Consider the following 18,598-nt stretch of genomic DNA (forward strand, 5'->3'; position numbering starts at 1 on the left):
TGTTTTATCATGCTTTTGAAAATTGTGCTATAAGAAGTGTGGTATCAAAAAAAGAAGTGTGGTATCAATATGCAGGTTTGTTCACAATTAAGATATGCAAAAAGTACATTTTCAAAATCTAGAATGCATTTTGGAAGAGTAGAATCTTGACTTTCCACCTTATTATTGCAACTTTATTAAGTGTCATGCCAAACCAGGAGGTGGACTTGATGGTGGTGCTTCAGGAGATTAAACTTGTGAATGTGTGTGTTTAATAACTTTTGCCATACAGTTGTGAGAAATGCAAATTTAAGATTTTCATATGTGTTTGTGATGGTTCAAATCTTGACTTCTGAATCATTCTTCAAGATATGTGGTTCAGTCATACTTGAAGGTCTATATGCTGGATATAAGAAATTTGGTTTTTAACTCAAAACACTCAGTGCTGCTGTATTAGTTATTTAATTCTTACTCCTTATATGTTTTAATGTAAAGGTGTGTAAAATTTTGCTGACCTATACTAAGATACGTCAGAGATTTTTTTTTCTTGAAAATAATTTTATTTGTAAGTAACTACTGGTAGAACCTTCTGATAAAATCATAAATGTATGATTACATGAGATGTTTGCTGTTATGACTACAATGATCATAACTTACAGACTGATATGTTAATGGAAGTTTTTATATACTGTAAATATTTAGAGGTTAAGTCATTTTCCCACCTTTTTCATTTTAAAATTAGAGCTATTTTTATGAGGAAAATGGTCTGTAAGATAAAAATCTCAGTAAAAATGCAAAAAACTTTAAAGAAATATTTTTAAAGAACATTAAAATTGGAAATTAGTATTTGTAGATTTAAAAGTAAAGGAATATATAAATAGATATCAGCCTTTAATATTGGGCCAAACATAAAAATATTTACCAAAATCTTTATTGTTTTGTTTGCTTAATTTTTTAATTTAATTTCTCAAAATAGTTAAAATATACAGAGTGTATAGTTTAAAAAGTACACAGAAAGATAAAAGATGAAAAATGTTTTCTGCTCTTATCTAGTCACTTGACTTTTTTTTTTCCCTTTAGTCAAACACTATTACTATTTCTGGCACATTCTTTGAGCAGGGCTTCATGTATTTATATATATGCATATGTATTGCTTTTAAATTTTTCTATTGTCTGTTTTAAGTGGAGGCTTTGGCTACATCTCTATCCCAAATTTAAATACTTTCTTTTAATATCCCAGGGTTTTAGCTGTTTGTTCTAAAAGTCTGTTATAATTGGAAAGAGCTATTCACTTGTGAAATGCTACCATAAAATCATTCAGGTGGTTGGTTACTTGGTATTTATCATATTGTTGTTTGTACTTTTTCATATTTAAAACTTTGCTCAAAAAAAAAAGATTAAACCTAGCTAAAACAAAGTACTTTCATACTGCTTTGATACTCCTAATATTCTTCTGAGACCCACAACTATTTGAAAAATGTATTAACTGAAGTTTAGAAACTTCATGCAGTGATAGACCTGGGCATTAGACTCTGTCTTTTGGGGCCTTCAACCCATTTCTTTCTAGATTCTGCTTCTGTGACCAAGCCTGAAATAGAACCCAGGGCCCTGACTTACAATGCAGTATTCTTTCTCTGACCCCATAGCTGCTGCTTCTGCAGATCTTACATTGAGCAGAATCTATGAAATGCCTAATTGTTTATTTGCCACCAGGGGTGTTAACACTTAGAACAATAACTCAGTTCTTCTTGATTTTCACTGTAGTCACTGCAAGTTGTTGATGGTGAACAGCCACTGCAATCTTTCCTAAATATTAAGTTCCATTAAAAGATAATTTTCATAATTCATGATTTCTTTGAATGCTGATTTTCACTCTGTGAGTTTCCTTATATTTGGTTTACCGATAGTTAATACTTTAGTGTTTTTAGGCAGGCACTTGATCTGAATTCTGTTGAGATTTTTATTTTGTGTTATAAAGTCTGGAATGGAAAAGAAAATTATTGACCTGGAATATTTATCATTCAAGTCACATTTCTAGTTTTGCTTTTCAAAACAGCAAGATTCTTTTCTGAATTAATAAGCAGCACAGTTTTCTTTTTTGTTAGAAAACTAATTATGATAACACTGTAAAACTAGTATTTTTCATCACTGAGTTGTAACTCAGCCATTTGATTTGGGCTGTACCCCTCTTGTCATCTTGCATAAGTCATTTCACTCTTTTTATTCTGTAAAATGGGCATGCTGGTAATACTGTGTGCTAGTCTAAGAATTAATAAGATGTATGTAAAACTGCTTTGTAAATTATAAAATGCTACACAAATGAGATATTTTTATTAGACTTGTTCCTATTCATGCAGTTTTGGTTGAGCTAATTACAGTTTTTAGCACCTTAGAAAATATTTCTCAAGGATCTCAGTATTATTGATGTGCCATACATTCAAGAATCAGTTTCAGTCTATTAGAATTTTTAATACTAGTTTTAAGTTATTTATTATGGAAAATTATTTGAATGCATCAGGGAACTTAAATTATACATTATCTTTGGCCAGAGATCAAGGCCTAAATTTAAAAAGTTTTGGGGTGCCTGGGTGGCGCAGTCGGTTAAGCGTCCGACTTCAGCCAGGTCACGATCTCGCGGTCCGTGAGTTCGAGCCCCGCGTCAGGCTCTGGGCTGATGGCTCGGAGCCTGGAGCCTGCTTCCGATTCTGTGTCTCCCTCTCTCTCTGCGCCTCCCCCGTTCATGCTCTGTCTCTCTCTGTCCCAAAAATAAAATAATAAAAAAAAAAAAAAAGAAAAAAAGGAAAAAAAAAAGTTTTACAATTGTACAGTGCCTTTCTTTTACAAGTAATTAAAACATTTAAAGATGTAAAGTTAAATTTGGAAATTCGAAGTTTGAGTTATTTGTAAGCTATCAGTGGTTCATGTGTCTACTTTTCATTTGGATTCAGTCCTCTCCTTTAGGTGATTTTTGTTTTTGTAGTGGAAATTTCATTTTTCACCTTTATTCTCAAAGTTCTAATACTTAGGCAATTGAAGGCAATAAAAATAGAATGATTGCAGTCTGAATTTTGTACTCCTTTTTGACATATTCTCTAGACCCATATTATAAAATGGGGTCTACTGGCTTTTAGTGAGGGGGGGAACATTGGCTTTTGAATGAAAATCTATTCTTCTCTCTTGCATATTTCAGAAAATAACCAGGCCAGTCTAGCTCTGGTATGATAAGAAAACATTTGTTTGAAATTCAGCAGGAAATTTGATGATCTAAAGGACTGCTCAACTTCTTGCATCATACATATTTTTTATTTTTTTCTGCTTAGTAAAAAATTAGCATTATGTTTGCCAATAAATTCGTTGGAAGTAATAGACTTCCCTAAAAGTGCATGTAAAATACATTCAATTGAGGGAAAATTTCCATAGTTTGATTTATGGTACCTGTTTCCTTTTATAGAACACTGTAAGGTAAAATTTAGCTTAGCCCAGGGCAAAACATATAAATACATAATTAATAAACTTTCTGGATATGTAAAATAATACTAAGCACATCCTTAGTAACTGTTTCTACTGTAAACCATGGAGATAAACCTTACAGCATAAACGTATTCATTTAATCATTACTTTAGTGTTGAAGCTCATGTTACTGTGCATTGTACCTTGCTTTTCTAAAATATTTGAATTTCTTAAGAATATCAGAATTTATGTATTTTTATCAGTTCTGCATTCATCATTTTAGTAACTGGGGACATGTTAATTCCTGTTAGTGAATATTCACTGTACAAGCAACTCCTAGTTGATCCCAGCTGAATATTTGTTGCCATTGCATCTTTTTGCTTCCATAAAAGAAGGGAAGTATAGATAGTGACAGTAGCAGCATAAGAAAAAGTTATGTCTTTTTGGGGTATTTTCCTGGGGCTAAAAAAGTAACTTAAACTGGTATTTTGTTTTAAATTACTTTTTACTTTAGTGGAAATCAATTGTTTATATATGATTTAGTCATAATTTTACAAACTAATATTGCAGATGACTCCAGATTCTGAGGAGACTGGTTAAGTATGTTACAAGGGAGTTGGTTTAGGGAACAAGTGCTTATTAAGCACTATACCTCTTAACTATCTGGTTTCCTTTATCCAAACCCTCAACACGTTAGAATTTCTCATGTTCCTGGCAGTCCTTTTGTGCCTCTCAGTTAGCTTTCTCTCTCATTTGCCAGGGAGTTATTTCAAACCCCAATCTCTTCAAAGTCTCCTGTTGTCTATTGTACAGTAAACCACAAGACTTAGTGGTATAACACAGTGAACATTTTATTATGTTCACAGATTCTCTGTCAGCAGTTCAGTTAGGGCATCTTGCTGTTCCATAATGTCTGAGGCCTAAGCTGAGAAGACTCATGACTGGGTGAGTTGTGAATGACTGGAACTGGAAACCTCTGGAGACTTCTTCACTCACATGCCTAGTGTCTGGGCTGTAATGACTTGAAAGCTGGGCTCAGCTGGGATTGTAGACTAACCTCCCATGTGACTTGGACTTTTCGCATCAGGGCTGCTGGGTTCCAAGAGTGGGTGTCTGGAAACCCAGCATAACAAGTCAATATGAAGCAGTAGCTGTGTAGCCTTTTTTTTGACCTTATCTTGGTAGTTGTCCACTGTTATTTCCTATGCATTCTGCTGGTTATAAATGAACCTCTACAGCCAGCCCTGATTAAGGGGGAGAAGAACTAGATTTTGTATCTTGGAGGGATTCCGGCAAGGTCACTTTGCAGAAGGCATGTGGGATGGGAGATAAGGTAGCGACCATTTTGGAAAATACAGTCTGCCACACAGTGTCCTGATTTTCAAATTTATATGTCTTAGTATGTACTGAATAGTGCCACTTGAACACGTCAGTGGCTTAAAATAACCCTACCAAAATGTATCTCTTCTTCACCCCTGCTCCTTCACTGTCGCAGAGTGAGAAGACTGCATTTTGTGTTTAAGTTAATGGTATGTCTATGCAGTTATGCAAGCCAGATCTCTTCCTGCTAACACCCTTTCCTTCACCTCTAGATATATGAGATGGTTTCATTGGTTTTCCTCCCAGATGTTCATGGAATTCACATTTACTCATCCCTATTGTTACAGCTTAATTCAAGCCATTAGCTCCTCTTTAGGTAACTGTAGCATTCTATTTAACTCCTATATTTTTATTTAATCTTCAACTACATGAAATGTGATTCCAAAGTTAAATGGCTTGCTTTGAAAAAGTAAACCTAGCAGAATTTATACATCCAAAGGAATGTTATTTTTCAAAATAATCCCTACATTTGTGCAGTGTTCTTATAAATTTTTAAAACATCTATTATTTAAATTCAATTTAGTTAATATACAGTGTAGTATTGGTTTTAGGAATAGAACCCAGTGATTAATCACTTAAATATAAACACCCTGTGTTCATCCCACCAAGTGCCCTCCTTAATGTTCATTACCCATTTAGCCCAAAACTCTTCCCACCTCCCCTCCAGCAACCCTGTTTGTTCTCTGTATTTAAGAGTCTTTTATGGTTTGTCTCCTTCTCTGTATCTTATTTTTCTTTCCCTCCCGTATGTTCATCTCTTGTGTTTCTTAAATTCCACGTATGAGTGAAATCATATTTTTGTCTTTCTCTGACAGACTTATTGCACTTAGCGTAATACACTGTTTCCATCCACATTGTTGGATTTCATTGTTTTTGATCAGCCAGTAGTATTTCATTGTATATATGTACCACATCTTCTTTATCCATTCATCAATCGATGGACATCTGGGCTCCTTCCATAATTTGGCTGATAGCACTGCTGATAGCAGTGCTACCAACATTTGTGTGTATGTGCCCCTTCAAGTCAGCATTTTTGTGTCCTTTGGATAAATACCTAGTAATGCAGTTGCTGGACCATAGGGTAGTTATATTGTTAATTTTTTGAGGAACCTCCATACTGTTTTCCAGAGTGGCTGCACCAGTTTGCATCCCTACCAATAGTGCAAAAGGGTTCTGCCTTCTCCACATCCTTGCCAACATATGTTATTTCCTGAGTTGTTAATTTAGCCATTCTGACAGGTGTGAGGTGGCATCTAATAGTGATTTTGATTTGTATTTCTCTGATGATGAGTGATGTTAAGCATCTTTTCATGTTAGCCATCTGGATGTCTTCTTTGGAAAAGTGTCAATTCATGCCCATTTCTTCACTGGATTATTTGTTTTTTGGGTGTTGAGTTTGATAAGTTCTTTATAGATTTTGGGTACTAACCCTTTACCGATATGTCATTTGCAAATATCTTCTCCCATTCTATTGGTTGCCTTTTGGTTTTGCTGATTGTTTCCTTCTCTGTGCAGAAGCTTTTTATCTTGATGAGGTCTCACTAGGTCATATTTGTTTTTATTTCCCTTGCCTCTGAAGACATGTCTAGTAAAAAGTTGCTGTGGCCGAAGACGCAGAGGTTGCTGCCTATTTTCTCTAGGATTTTGATGGTTTTCTCACATTTAGGTTTTCATCCATTTTACATTTATTTTTGTATATGGTGTAAGAATGTGGTCCAGTTTCATTCTTATGCATGTCATCCAGTTTTTCCAGCATGATTTGCTGAAGAGTCTGTCTTTTTTCCATTGGATACTCTTCCCTGCTTTGTCAAAGATTAGTTGGCCATACATTTGTGGGTCCATTTCTGGGTTTTCTGTTCTGTTGCATTGATCTATGTGTCTGTTTTGGTGCCGATACCATACTGTCTTGATGATTACGGCTTTGTAACACAGCTTAAGGTCTGGAATTGTGATGCCTCCAGCTTTGCTTTTCTTTTTCAACATTACTTTTGCTATCTGGGGTCTTTTGTGGTTCCATATAAATTTTAGGATTGTTTGTTCTAGCTCTGTGAAGAATGCTGGTATTATTTTGATAGTGATTGCGTTTCTGAATGTGTAGACTGCTTTGGGTAGTATCGACATTTTAACAATATTTGTTCTTCCGGTCCATGAGCATGGAATGTTTTTCCATTTCTTTGGGTCTTCTTCAGTTTCTTTCATTAGCTTTCGGTAGTTTTCAGCATATGGATATTTTATGTCTTTGTTTAGGTTTATTCCTAGGTATTTTATAGATTTTGGTGCAGTTATAAATAGGATTGATTCCTTGATTTTTCTGCTGCTTCATTTTTGGTGTATAAAAATACAGCTGATTTCTGTATGTTGAACCTCTGACTTTGCTGAATTCATGTATCAGCACTAGCAGTTTTTGGTGGAGTCTTTTGGGTTTTCCATGTAGAGTATCATGTCATCTGTGGAGACTGGAAGTTTGACTTCTTTGCCAATTTGTATGCCTTTTCTTTCATTTTGTTACCTGATTGCTGAGGCTGGGACTTGCAGTACTATGTTGAACAACAGTGGTGAGAGTGGACTTCCTGTCATGTTCCTGACCTTAGAGGGAAAGCTGTTGGTTTGTCCTTACTGAGGATATTAGCTGTGGGCTTTTCATATATGGCTTTTATGATGTTAAGTTATGTTCCTTCTATCCCTACTTTCTTGAGGGTTTTTACCAGGAATTGATGCTGTATTTTGTCAAATGCATTTTCTGCATCTATTGAAAGGATCATGTGGTTCTTATCCTTTCTTTTATTAATGTAGTGTGTCACATTGATTTTCGAATATTGAGCCAGCCCTGAAGCCCAGGAATAAATCCCACTTGATGATGGTGAGTAATTCTTTTCATGTATTGTTGAATTCAGTTTGCTAGTATCTTGTTGAGAACTTTTGCATCATGTTCATCAGCGATATTAGCCTATAATTCTCCTTTTTAGTGTTTGTTTTCTGACTTTGAAAGCAAGATAATGCTGTCTTCACAGAATGAGTTTCTTCCATTTCTATTTTATGGGAAAGTTTGAGAAGAATAGGTATTAGCTCTTCTTAAAATGTCTAGTAGAATTCTCCTGGGAAGCCATCTGGCCCAGGACTTGTATTTTTTGGGAGATTTTTTTATAACTGATTCGATTTTTTGCTGGTTATGGGCCTGTTCAAATTTTTTGTTTCTTCCTGTTTCAGTTTTGGTAGGGTGTGAATGTCTAGGAATTAGTCCATTTCTTCCAGGTTGTCCAGTTTGTTGGCATATAATTTTTCATAGTATTCTTTTATAATTGTTTAGATTTCTGTGGTATTGTGATCTCTCCTTCATTTATGATATTATCTGTTTGAGGCCTCTTTTCTTTTTGAGAAGTCAGGCTAGGGGTTTATCAGTTTTGTTTATTCTTTGAAAAAACCAGCTTTTAGTTTCATTGATCTTTTGTTTCTATATTGTTTATTTCTTCTCTAATTTTTATTATTTCCCTTCATCTGCTGGCCTTGGGCTTTATTTGCTGCTCCTTTTCTAGCTCCTTTAGGTGTAAGGTTAGTTTATGTATTTGGGACCTTTCTTACTTCTTGGGATAGGCCTGAAGGGGCCCTTTGAGAGGGCTTTCCATTTTTTTTTCTTGTGGTTGATTTTAAATTTCATAGCGTTGTGATCTGAAAATATGCATGGTATGATCTCATTCTTTTTGTAACTGTTGAGGGCTAATTTGTGACCCAGTATGTGATCTATCCTGGAGAATGTTCCCTGTGCACTTGAGAAGAATGTGTATTCTGCTGTTTAGGATGAAATGTTCTGAATATATCTCTTAAGTCCATCTGGTCCAGTGTGCCATTCAAATCCATTGTTTCCTTATTTATTTTTCTGGTTAGATGATCTGTCTATTGCTGTTAAGTGTGGTATTAAAGTCTTCTACTATTATGACATCATTATCAGTGAGTTTTTTTATGTTTGTGATTGATGTATATATTTGGGTGCTTTCAAGTGGAGGGCATAAATAGTTAAAAATTGTTAGATCTTCTTGAGGGATAGACCCCTTAATTATGATATAATGCCCTTCTTCATCTTTTGTTATATTCTTTATTTTAAAATCTAGTTTGTCTGATATCTGTATGGCTATTCCAGCTTTCTTTTGACCTCTATTAGCATGATAGATAGTTCTCCATCCCCTCACTTTCAATCTGAAGGTGTCCTCAGGTCTAAAATGAGTCTCTTTGTAGGCAGCATATGGACCTTGGTTTTTTGTTTGTTTGTTTTTGTTCTTTTTTTTTTTTAATCCATTCTGATACCTTGTATCTTTTAATTGGAGCATTTAGTTCATTTACATTCACAGTGATTATTGAAAGATACGAATTTAGTGCCATTTTCTTATCTGTAGATTTGGTGTTTCTGGTGATCTCTTGTCCTTTGTAGTCTTTGTTGCTTTGATTTTTTTTTCCCCCCTCCACTCAGAGTTCCCCTTAAAATTTCTTGCAGGGTTGGTTAGTGGTCACAAACTCATTTAGTTTTTGTTTGGAAAAGTATTTATCTCTCCTTCTATTCTGAGTGACAGCCTTGCTGGAAAAAGGATTCTGGCTGTATATTTTTCCCATTTAGCACATTGAATATTTTTTGCCACTCCCTTCTGGCCTGCCAAATCAGTGGACAGACAGGTCTTCCAAGTCAGTGTACAGGTCTGCTACTAACCTTATGTGTCTACCCTTGTAGCTTAAGAAACTTTTGTCCCTAGCTGCTTTCAGAATTCTCTCTTTACCCTTGTATTTTGCAGGTTTCACTATGCTATGTTGTTGTTTTAGCCTGTTTTTGTTGATTTTGAAGGGAGTTCTTTGTGCCTCTTGGACTTGGATTCCTGTTTCCTTCCCCACATTAGGGAATTTCTCCGATATAATTTGTTCTAATAAACCTTCTTCCCCTTTTTCTTGCTTTTTTCCTTCTGGGACTCCTATGATATGGATATTGTTTCATTTCATGAAATCCCTTAGTTCTCTGTCTCCCCTCATGATCTTGTAAGTTCCTTTCTCCTCTTTTTTTCAGCTTCATTATCTTCTGTAATTTTATCTTTTATGTCACCTGTTCTCTCCTCTGCTTCTTTAGTCCTTGCTGTCACTGTATCTAGTTTACTTTGCATCTCAGCTATAGCATTTTTTAATTCACCCTGACTAGTTCTTCAGTCTTTGATCTCTGTAGCAAGGGTTTCTCTGGGGTCTTCTATGCTTTTTTCAAGCCCAGCTAGTAGACTTATGACTGTTGTTCTAAATTCTTGTTCAGATATTGTTTGTATCTGTTTTGAGCAAGTGATTTCTTCTTGACCTTTCTTTTGGGGAGAATTTCTCTGTCTTGTCATTTTGGCTAAGTTTCTGTCTTCTGAGTGTTTTTTTTTTTTTTTAATTTCTTAATGTTTATTTATTTTAAGAGACAGAGCATGAGCAGGGAAGGGGCAGAAAGAGCTGGAGACACAGAATCCAAAACAAGCTCCAGGCTCCGATCTGTCAGCACAGAGCATGATGCAGGGCTCAAACTCATAAACTGTGAGATCATGACCTGAGCCGAAGTTGGATAACCAACTGAGCCACCCAGGCACCCCTCTCAAAAGAGTGTTTTAAAAGCTTGTTATGTTTCCTGCACTTGAGGATACTACTATATTAAAAAGAGGTCGTATACTGTCTAGGGACTGGCACTCCAGGAAGTGTTTCTAGTGTATACTGTGTGCACTCTGCCTTTGCATTTTGGCTGCTCTTTGCCACTGGTCAGTCCTCTACATACCTCCTCCTTGTTTGCAGTGGTAGAGTATTTGGACCTTTAACTAGGTGTGCTTTGTTTGTTGAAGTAACCCTGGAAAAAAAAGGGAGCCTGATCTCCCCCTTTCCCCAAAAAAAACAAGAAAAGGAAAGGGAACCAAAAAAACCAAACAGAGAATCAAAAAACTATAAGTCTGATTTTCAAAGAAAAAGAGGAAAAAAATAGGAAAAAAAGAAAAAGAGAAGGAAAAAGAGAAGAATAAAAAAGCGTGACCTCTCCCCCCCACCCAAGAAAAAAAAAGGAGGAAAAGGACATTTAGAAGAACAAATAAGGAACTATGAGCCTGATTCCAAAAGAAGAAAAGGAGGAGGGGAAAAAAAGAGTTGTCTTTTGGTGCCTGGGTGGGGTGGTAACTGTGCTGGTCTGGAGGAAGGGCTAGCTGCCTTGGTTCAGAGTCTGTCTTGGCCCACTAAATAAGCAGTAGTCAGGTATGGAGAGGCAGGGTTTGGTGCAGGTGGGTCCCACTTCCACTGGGCATCGCTCTGTTGCTCTCTGAAGTCTCATCCTGTTGGTGTTGGGGGGAAAAATTGTGCTACCCCAAACTCATCTCCCCAGACCAGGGATCTCAACCCCTGCTGTTCACGCAGCCCTCACAGAATAGCAAGGGAAGTCAGCTCACCCTGTGCCAATTTTCACTTGCATTTTTTTCTTTGGCCTGCTGCTGGGATTCAAAATCCAAAGTCTTAATGGACCCACCATGGTGCGGCTCCACTCCCTTACTCTGGAGTAGAGCCTCTCTACCCTGATGATGAAAGGCCTTTGGCTCCACCTGCAGCGTCTTTTATTCTTGGGGAGGCAATAAACCCTCTTTCAGAAGTACTCCAGGAAGGGGACTGTTCTTCCCCCACCATGCCCTAGAGATTGCTATACCATGCAATGCACTCCTGGGCCAGTTTCCTTCTCCCCAGGAGCACAGGCCACAACTCCACTCCAGAGAAAGTCATACACTTCCAAAACCTCAAGTTGGAGCTCCAAGTGCTGTTTGCAAAAAAGAATTGGGACACTCAGTGCTTCTCACTCCCAGTCCGTGTTCCAGAGAGGTTTTCCTCTTGTTGCTAACTCGACTCCTCTCTTTCTCTGCCTTTTTTCTCTCCACTGAAAGGATTCCCTCCCCTCCCCTGTGTAGCTATTTTTCTCTCCCCCATTTCACATCCACATACTTCTCCCTTGCCGAGCTGTCTCCCTCCACCTGTGGAGATCCTTCTGCCATTCTGCAGGCCAATTTCCTGGGTGTTACAAGTAATCTGACCTCAGTACAGCTGTATTTGAGGGATGAGGAAAGCCCAGGGTCCCATTATTTCTCTGCCATCTTAGTTCGTCTATCTTCTCAATGTTGTTGTTTAAAATTCTTTTCACATATCTGTTGTCATAGTTGATCAGATCACTGTTCTTAATCGATCCTATATCTTTATAGTTTGGGTTACAAGCTTCTTGAGACTATTGATAGTTATGTGCTCTTTTTGTAGAGCACATAGTGCTTGCACACACACAGTTTGGGATGGTATGAAGAAGCCCTAAAGTTAGGGACTTTTGTTTTGTGGTCACAGAACATTCTTCATACTTGGCTCCAAGCCATTTGTGATTAATTAATTGGTGGTTAGAATCTGGTTCCCTTTCTAGAGATTTTCCTTCTATGAAGTTACTCGTTTAGAAGAAGGAAGCAGACAGCAAAGAACTGCAGATAGTGAATTCCACAAGTATTGTTGAACACCAGCACCATTATGATAATTGATGCCTAGCTCCCGCAGTTACTGCTTTGAAGGAGACAACACTTTGGATGTATAAGTTCTAATGTGTTTACTAAAAACTATCCATTTCACTTATCAGGTATTTCCTTATATTACCAATGTAGTTTTCATTGAGTAAATACTGTTCTGCAAACTAAAGGCAAAATGATGTCATGAGAGGTAGATACAAATCACTCATAGAATGTAGCTAAGAGAATGTTGAATTATATTGTTATTTTGAAGTTTATATTGTACTTTTGATGGACAACAAGAAAGCTGCTAAGCATGTTGATAACAAACGTAATATTTTAAGAGGGAATATTTTATATACTTAGGAAATCAGGCATATAACTTGTATATAATCAGTTATCTTTTAATAAATCATTCTTTTCTGTTCAGTAAGTAAGTCTTGTGCCTTATCAACTCTTCACTTGGTTCTAGTTATTTAATGTACCTGGAAGGAGTAAAACTTGTATTTCTTTCAAAGTACTTTGAATCTGTACTTTTTATGCTAATTCACAATGATCCATTTCCTCCAAAAATTAATCTTTCTTTCTATATATAAGGAAGTGGTTATGTTTCTGTGGTTTACAACTTTTTATAAAACTAATTTTGAAGGGATATGGAGAGTTAATGGCCAGAGAGAAAATAATTCTTAAAAGAATTTTGGTAATAGTTTTTTTTTTTTAAAGGGCTAGGACTACATAGTTTAAAAACCTACATATGACTAAACAAATTCATCATCTGATTTTTATATTATTTTAGCTCAGAAGTTATGATTTTTATTACCACATCTAGTATTGTCTATTTGCACCATCTAGTGTTTCCAAAGCATTTTTAAAAATACTGTGCTCTTTGTGGTCATCCTTGTAATAATTCTGGCATTAAACACTGTGTGGTTTTTAGTTTGCTAATACTTCTTAATTTGTAATACTTCTTAATTAGTATGCTAATACTTCTTAATTTCATGTTTTAATAATTTTTTTCTTCTGGGTGTATTTTCTTCCTTTAATAATTGAGAATTAATTAGCTTACTTCTTGATTCTTCTGTTGAAGGCCAACCTGAAGCAAACTGTTTCCAAGCCCTAATTTATTAAAATAGGCAGTTTCCTGAAAAATTGTATTACTGGGCATTCGTTATAAGAAAACTAAAAAGTCATTCCTTTTTAGCATACACTCAAGTGTACTTGTCTTACAAATATAGTAAATGGATGTGGCCATGGTGGATGAAACCCATCTGTCTTCCACTCGTTTGTTTTAACTGCTTTATAGCAGTGATTTTTAAACTTGTTTGTATATCAGAATCCTCTTGAAGCCTTGTTAAAACACAGATTGTAGGACTCTACACACAGAGTTGCCGATTCAGTAAGTCTTTGTGGGGCTGGGTGGTGGTACTGCTCTGGTCCTGGGACCGTATTTTGAGAATCACTGCTTTATAATAAGTTTATGCTGGTAGTTGTAAAATGAATTTTTCATTTCAGTTTAATCAGTTAGTAGAAGGTTGAGTAAAGATAGCACAATGTGTAGAGTGTAATACACTAAGACCAGTGAGACTAGTTTCTGGATCACTACTTATCAGCTGTCTGACCTTAATGTTATTATGTAACTCTTCTGATCCATAGTTTTCTCCTCCATAAGATAGGAGTTGTCCTTTGAGGATAAAATTAGGTAATGTGTGGGAAAATGTTTTAAACTGTATATTGCTACACAAATACAAAGTAATATTGCATTTCTTTAAAAATTTCAACTTATTTTAAAATACTGTGGCTGTATCACATTGTTACTTTCAGTATTTTGATACTTACTTTCTACCTCCCCCCTATTGCCCCTTGTCCTTGTAATCTTGGTTACTTTTTAGTGATAATGTCTTCCAGTTTAAGTGACCTCAAATAGCTTTGAAAGGAAACATTAAAATGAATACAGGGTGTGTTGGTGGGACTATAAAAATATAAGCATTTTGTGGGACCAGAAAGATAACCATGCAAGCTGAAAACATGTAAGCTATGGTAATAATCAGTGGGGAAAGGGGTGCCTGGGTGGCTCAGTCGGTTAAGTGTCCAACTTTGGCTCAGGTTATGATCTCATGGTTCATGGGTTCGAGCTCAGCATCGGACTCTGTGCTAACAGCTCAGAGCCTAGAGCCTGCTTCAGATTCTATGTCTTCCTCTCTCTTCTGCCCCTCCTCACTTGTGCTCTGTATCTCTCCCTCCCTCCCTCCCTCCCTCAAATATAAATAAACATTAAAAAAATCAGTGGGGGGAAATTGTAATAATTGTTTTGTGACCTTTAACGATTTCATCAGTCTTTAAAACTTTTTTTTTTTTTACTGTGGGTTATAAGTATAGGGAAAGGAAAATGTATAACTCCTATTTAGTACAAGGTAATTTAAAATATTAGAAATATTGAAAGTTAAGTTTTTTTACAAAAATACAATTTAAAGCATTTTGAACAGTACTTGCCTTGTATGACTTAACGATATGGAGATTAAAAAACATATAGTACTATCTGAATTAGAGAAACGTTACGTTTAGTATAGCTTGTGTTGGATATGTTTCATTAGACTTTAAATGTGGGCATTTAAAAATAATGGAGTCATAGAATAAAATGGTTCATAGAGTCTTATAAGATCTTTTGAACCATAATGTTTTAGAGCAAAGGTCAGCAAACCTTTTCTATAAAGGGCTTTGCAGGCCAAGAAGAAAAATCAAGGATATTATATAAGTACTTACACACCAAGAGAAAACAGACTTACACAAATTTTTTATTGATAAGATTCAAAATAACCATAATTGAGTATACATTTTGTAATCCTGGCCTAATGAGAATTCTTACAGGTGGAGTAACATTACTCTTCACTGGGTTTCAAAGTTAGTGTTCCCTGTCATCATTTTGACTGCAAATATTCAGCTGTAAAAACTGTCCTTAAACTTGGGAAAATGGGTGCTAGATGGCTTTGGCATGTGAGCGATAGTTGTTGACTGATATTTTAGAATATAAGGGACTTTTGTAATCATCTAGTTGTGAAGTAAGGGTTGTTTCCTAAGGTCACACGGCTGTTTAGTAACATGGTGTCGAACCATAGTGCTCTTTAAAATGTACTACTTCTAATATTCTTAACTAATGTATTATTAACCAGAATACCATATTTCCTACTTATTTTATAAATGGAAATTCACCTTCTACAAAAACTGCTACCTTATCCCTTCACTTCCCTTACATTGTTTTTCTGCCTTACTTGGATTTTAGCAATACCTCAGATTCTTAAATAATGATGATATTTAAAAATAAACAATATGGTTAAAAATCTTAATGAAAATTTGGGGCACTTAATTTTCCTTTCATCTGTATCATATTTTTAAGGTTATTTAAATTATTTTTAATTACATGTATTGGTGAACTGTACAATTAAAAAATTATTTTTAATATCTATTCATTTTTGAGAGACCGAACGCAAATGGGGGAGGGGCAGAGAGAGGGAAACAGAATCTGAAGCAGGCTCTGCCCGATTTGCGGCTCAAACCCGTGAATCGCGAGATCATGACCTGAGCCAAAGTTGGACACTTAACCGACTGAGCCACCCAGGCGCCCCCGTGAACTATACAATTTTAATAGCCATGTACAAGTCTTAAGTAGCAGACATTGTGAACTTTTATTAAGTAGTATTTTAAATACCTACAGGTAATATTTTTGTATCGTCTCCCTTCCACTTCTACCACTGGTAAAATGAAAAGAGCTTTAGCCCACAGAGAACTAAACTGAAATACCAAACATCAGATGCTCAGCACAGAGTAGGTAATGATAGATACAACTTTATGTATCTATGATAAAGTGATTTGACAAAATCACTTTAGAAAGGGCTTAATATAGTCTCTGGATAACTTAATAATGATTAAGTTACAGGCTAGTAGTTTATAATACCAATTTTAACACATTTGGTCAATATTCATAGGTACACATATGTAATAGAGTGGTTAAGAAACCAGGATCTGAAGTTAGATTATCTAGTTGTGAAACCTGATTAGCCATACACCCAAGCCATGCAGCCCTTGAGCAAATTATTTGACCTCTTTGTGCTTCATTTTCCTAATTTTTACATTTTTTTAAGTGTGTTTGAGACAGAGAGAGAGGGACATAGTGCAATTGGAGGAGGGGGTGGAGAGAGAGGGAGGCACAGAATCCGAAGCAGGCTCCAAGCTTTGAGCTGTTTTAGCACAGAGCCTGATGGGGGGCTCTAGCTCACAGACTGAGATCATGACCTGAGCTGAAGCTGGACGCTTAACCAACTGAGCCACCCACGTGCTCCATCATTTTCCTCATCTTTAAAATGAAGATTTCTGTGAGGCTTATGTTAGTACATTTAAAATGTAATAGTGCTTGGCACATAGTTAGTTGTCAACAACTGTTGGTTATAATAATAGTAATTATAAATGTTATGTTTGATTTTCCTTCCAAATTTTAAACAGGTTTAAACAATTAACTGGACTCCCCAGCCTATCAGTTAAATTTAAGGGTCTTTTAGTATAGGGAGGCTTTATCTAATTTACCTCATTTCTTATGCTATAAACAACAAAAGGGAAAATTTCCCTTTGAATTGAGCATGTGTATTTTTACAGTGCCTTGTGTAGTCATAGTAGAAAAATTGGTTAAATATCAACACATATGTCCATGGTCAAGAGGTTATAGTCCTAGTGCAATAATCTTGAGATAATTTTAGGAGTGATGTGTTCAGTTTTTTCCTCTCACTGAACATATGCCTTAATTTTATAACTTGAATACAATATACTTAATACTCTATTCTTAATATTAATCCTTCTGGTTAATGTAGCTACTTGACAAAAAATCAACAAAAAAAAAAGAACTACTTTGAGAAAACAAACGCTTTGGGAATTAGTAACCTGTAGTTGTACCTATCCTTATGGTTATTAATATATATTCTTTGTATAGTTTGATAAAATTATATTTTATAAATTAATACATTAAACAGCAAGAGAATTTTAGCTACTGAATTTTCTTTTGAATTTGCATTCTTCCCAACTTGTTATAGGAGTTATGAATTAGTTTACAAAGTTTATAATGAAATTACTTAATGATCTTTCTGTTGTCAAGTTTTCTAACATGTGCCTCTTTTTTTTCCCCCCAGAGGAAATAAAAGCGGAAACTGAAAAACAGAGGTTTGTGGGGTTTCTTTTCTTTAGTAAAAATAATTTGCAAACTTATCAGTCTTGGTTAAAATAGTAATACAGTCATCTATATGTGGCAGATTTTCTGTATGTGATCTTTATGATAAAATTAATAATAAAAAGTTTTTAAGAAATATAAGCAGAAAGATCTCATAAATATAGGAGGGTATTCCTGAAATACCATAAGATACACTTTAAAGTCTTTGTGTAAAGACCTTGATTCATATTTAGAAAGATTGCCAAATGATTATTTTATAATTTAAATACTTTTTCAGTGACTAAATAGCTATTTTAATTTCTTTGATTTTCTTGCATTTAGTTACAGCTCTGGCCATTAGCTTTTTACCTGTAGCAAATCATTTCATTTCCCTGGGCTTTGGTTACCCTCATGAAATACGGGAAGATGGAAGATTGTTTAGCAAAATTCCTTTCAAACTGAAATTTTGTGTTTTCATATGAGTTTATCATCAGTACAATCAATGTAATATTCTAATCATACTCTTCTTTTTCCTTTAGTCCTCCTCATGGAGAAGCAAAAGGTGGATCAAGCACCCTTCCACCAGTGAAATCAAAGACAAATTTTATCGAAGCAGACAAGTACTTCTTACCCTTTGAATTGGCGTGCCAGTCCAAATGTCCCCGTATAGTTAGTACATCTCTTGATTGTTTACAGGTATAAAATGGCATTATCTAAAAACTATTTAATTTGAATGTGTTTCTAAACATTACCATAATTGGTGATTCAGACATTTTCCATGAAAGCCTTGAGTATTCTTTTTGTGGTAAGAAGCCAGATGGTTGCTAATATACAAGAGAGACAGAATAATAGTTTCAAAAAGGTGTTTCTAGCTTAAGGGTAACAAAAATCATTAGTTGGCTTAGTGAGACAAATAATCTTTACTTAGTGTTTATTTGGTCTTATTTTCCATCAGTGAAATGCAGGAACCATAGTACTTTTAACCTGCTGCTGACTTTACATACATCATTATTTGCAATGATTTTACTGAATGCCTGCTGTTTTATATAAAGCAATAGGTTAATATTGACAGTTTAATTATTCACTGCTGGACTTC

The 18,598-nt window shown here is 35.5% G+C and overlaps 1 protein-coding gene across 1 annotated transcript in view; it reads left to right on the plus strand.

Annotated features, from left to right (window-relative positions):
• The window catches only part of ARFGEF1 (ADP ribosylation factor guanine nucleotide exchange factor 1), a 149,835-nt gene that overhangs the window by 34,625 nt on the left and 96,612 nt on the right, over positions 1-18,598 (plus strand). Inside the window, exons 2-3 of the mRNA XM_030303807.2 lie at positions 17,486-17,516; positions 18,042-18,198. Coding sequence (XP_030159667.1) covers positions 17,486-17,516; positions 18,042-18,198 — 188 coding nt within the window. The remainder of the gene's footprint in view (positions 1-17,485; positions 17,517-18,041; positions 18,199-18,598) is intronic.

This window comes from Lynx canadensis, chromosome F2 (assembly GCF_007474595.2).
Source record: "Lynx canadensis isolate LIC74 chromosome F2, mLynCan4.pri.v2, whole genome shotgun sequence".
Taxonomy (NCBI): domain Eukaryota; kingdom Metazoa; phylum Chordata; class Mammalia; order Carnivora; family Felidae; genus Lynx; species Lynx canadensis.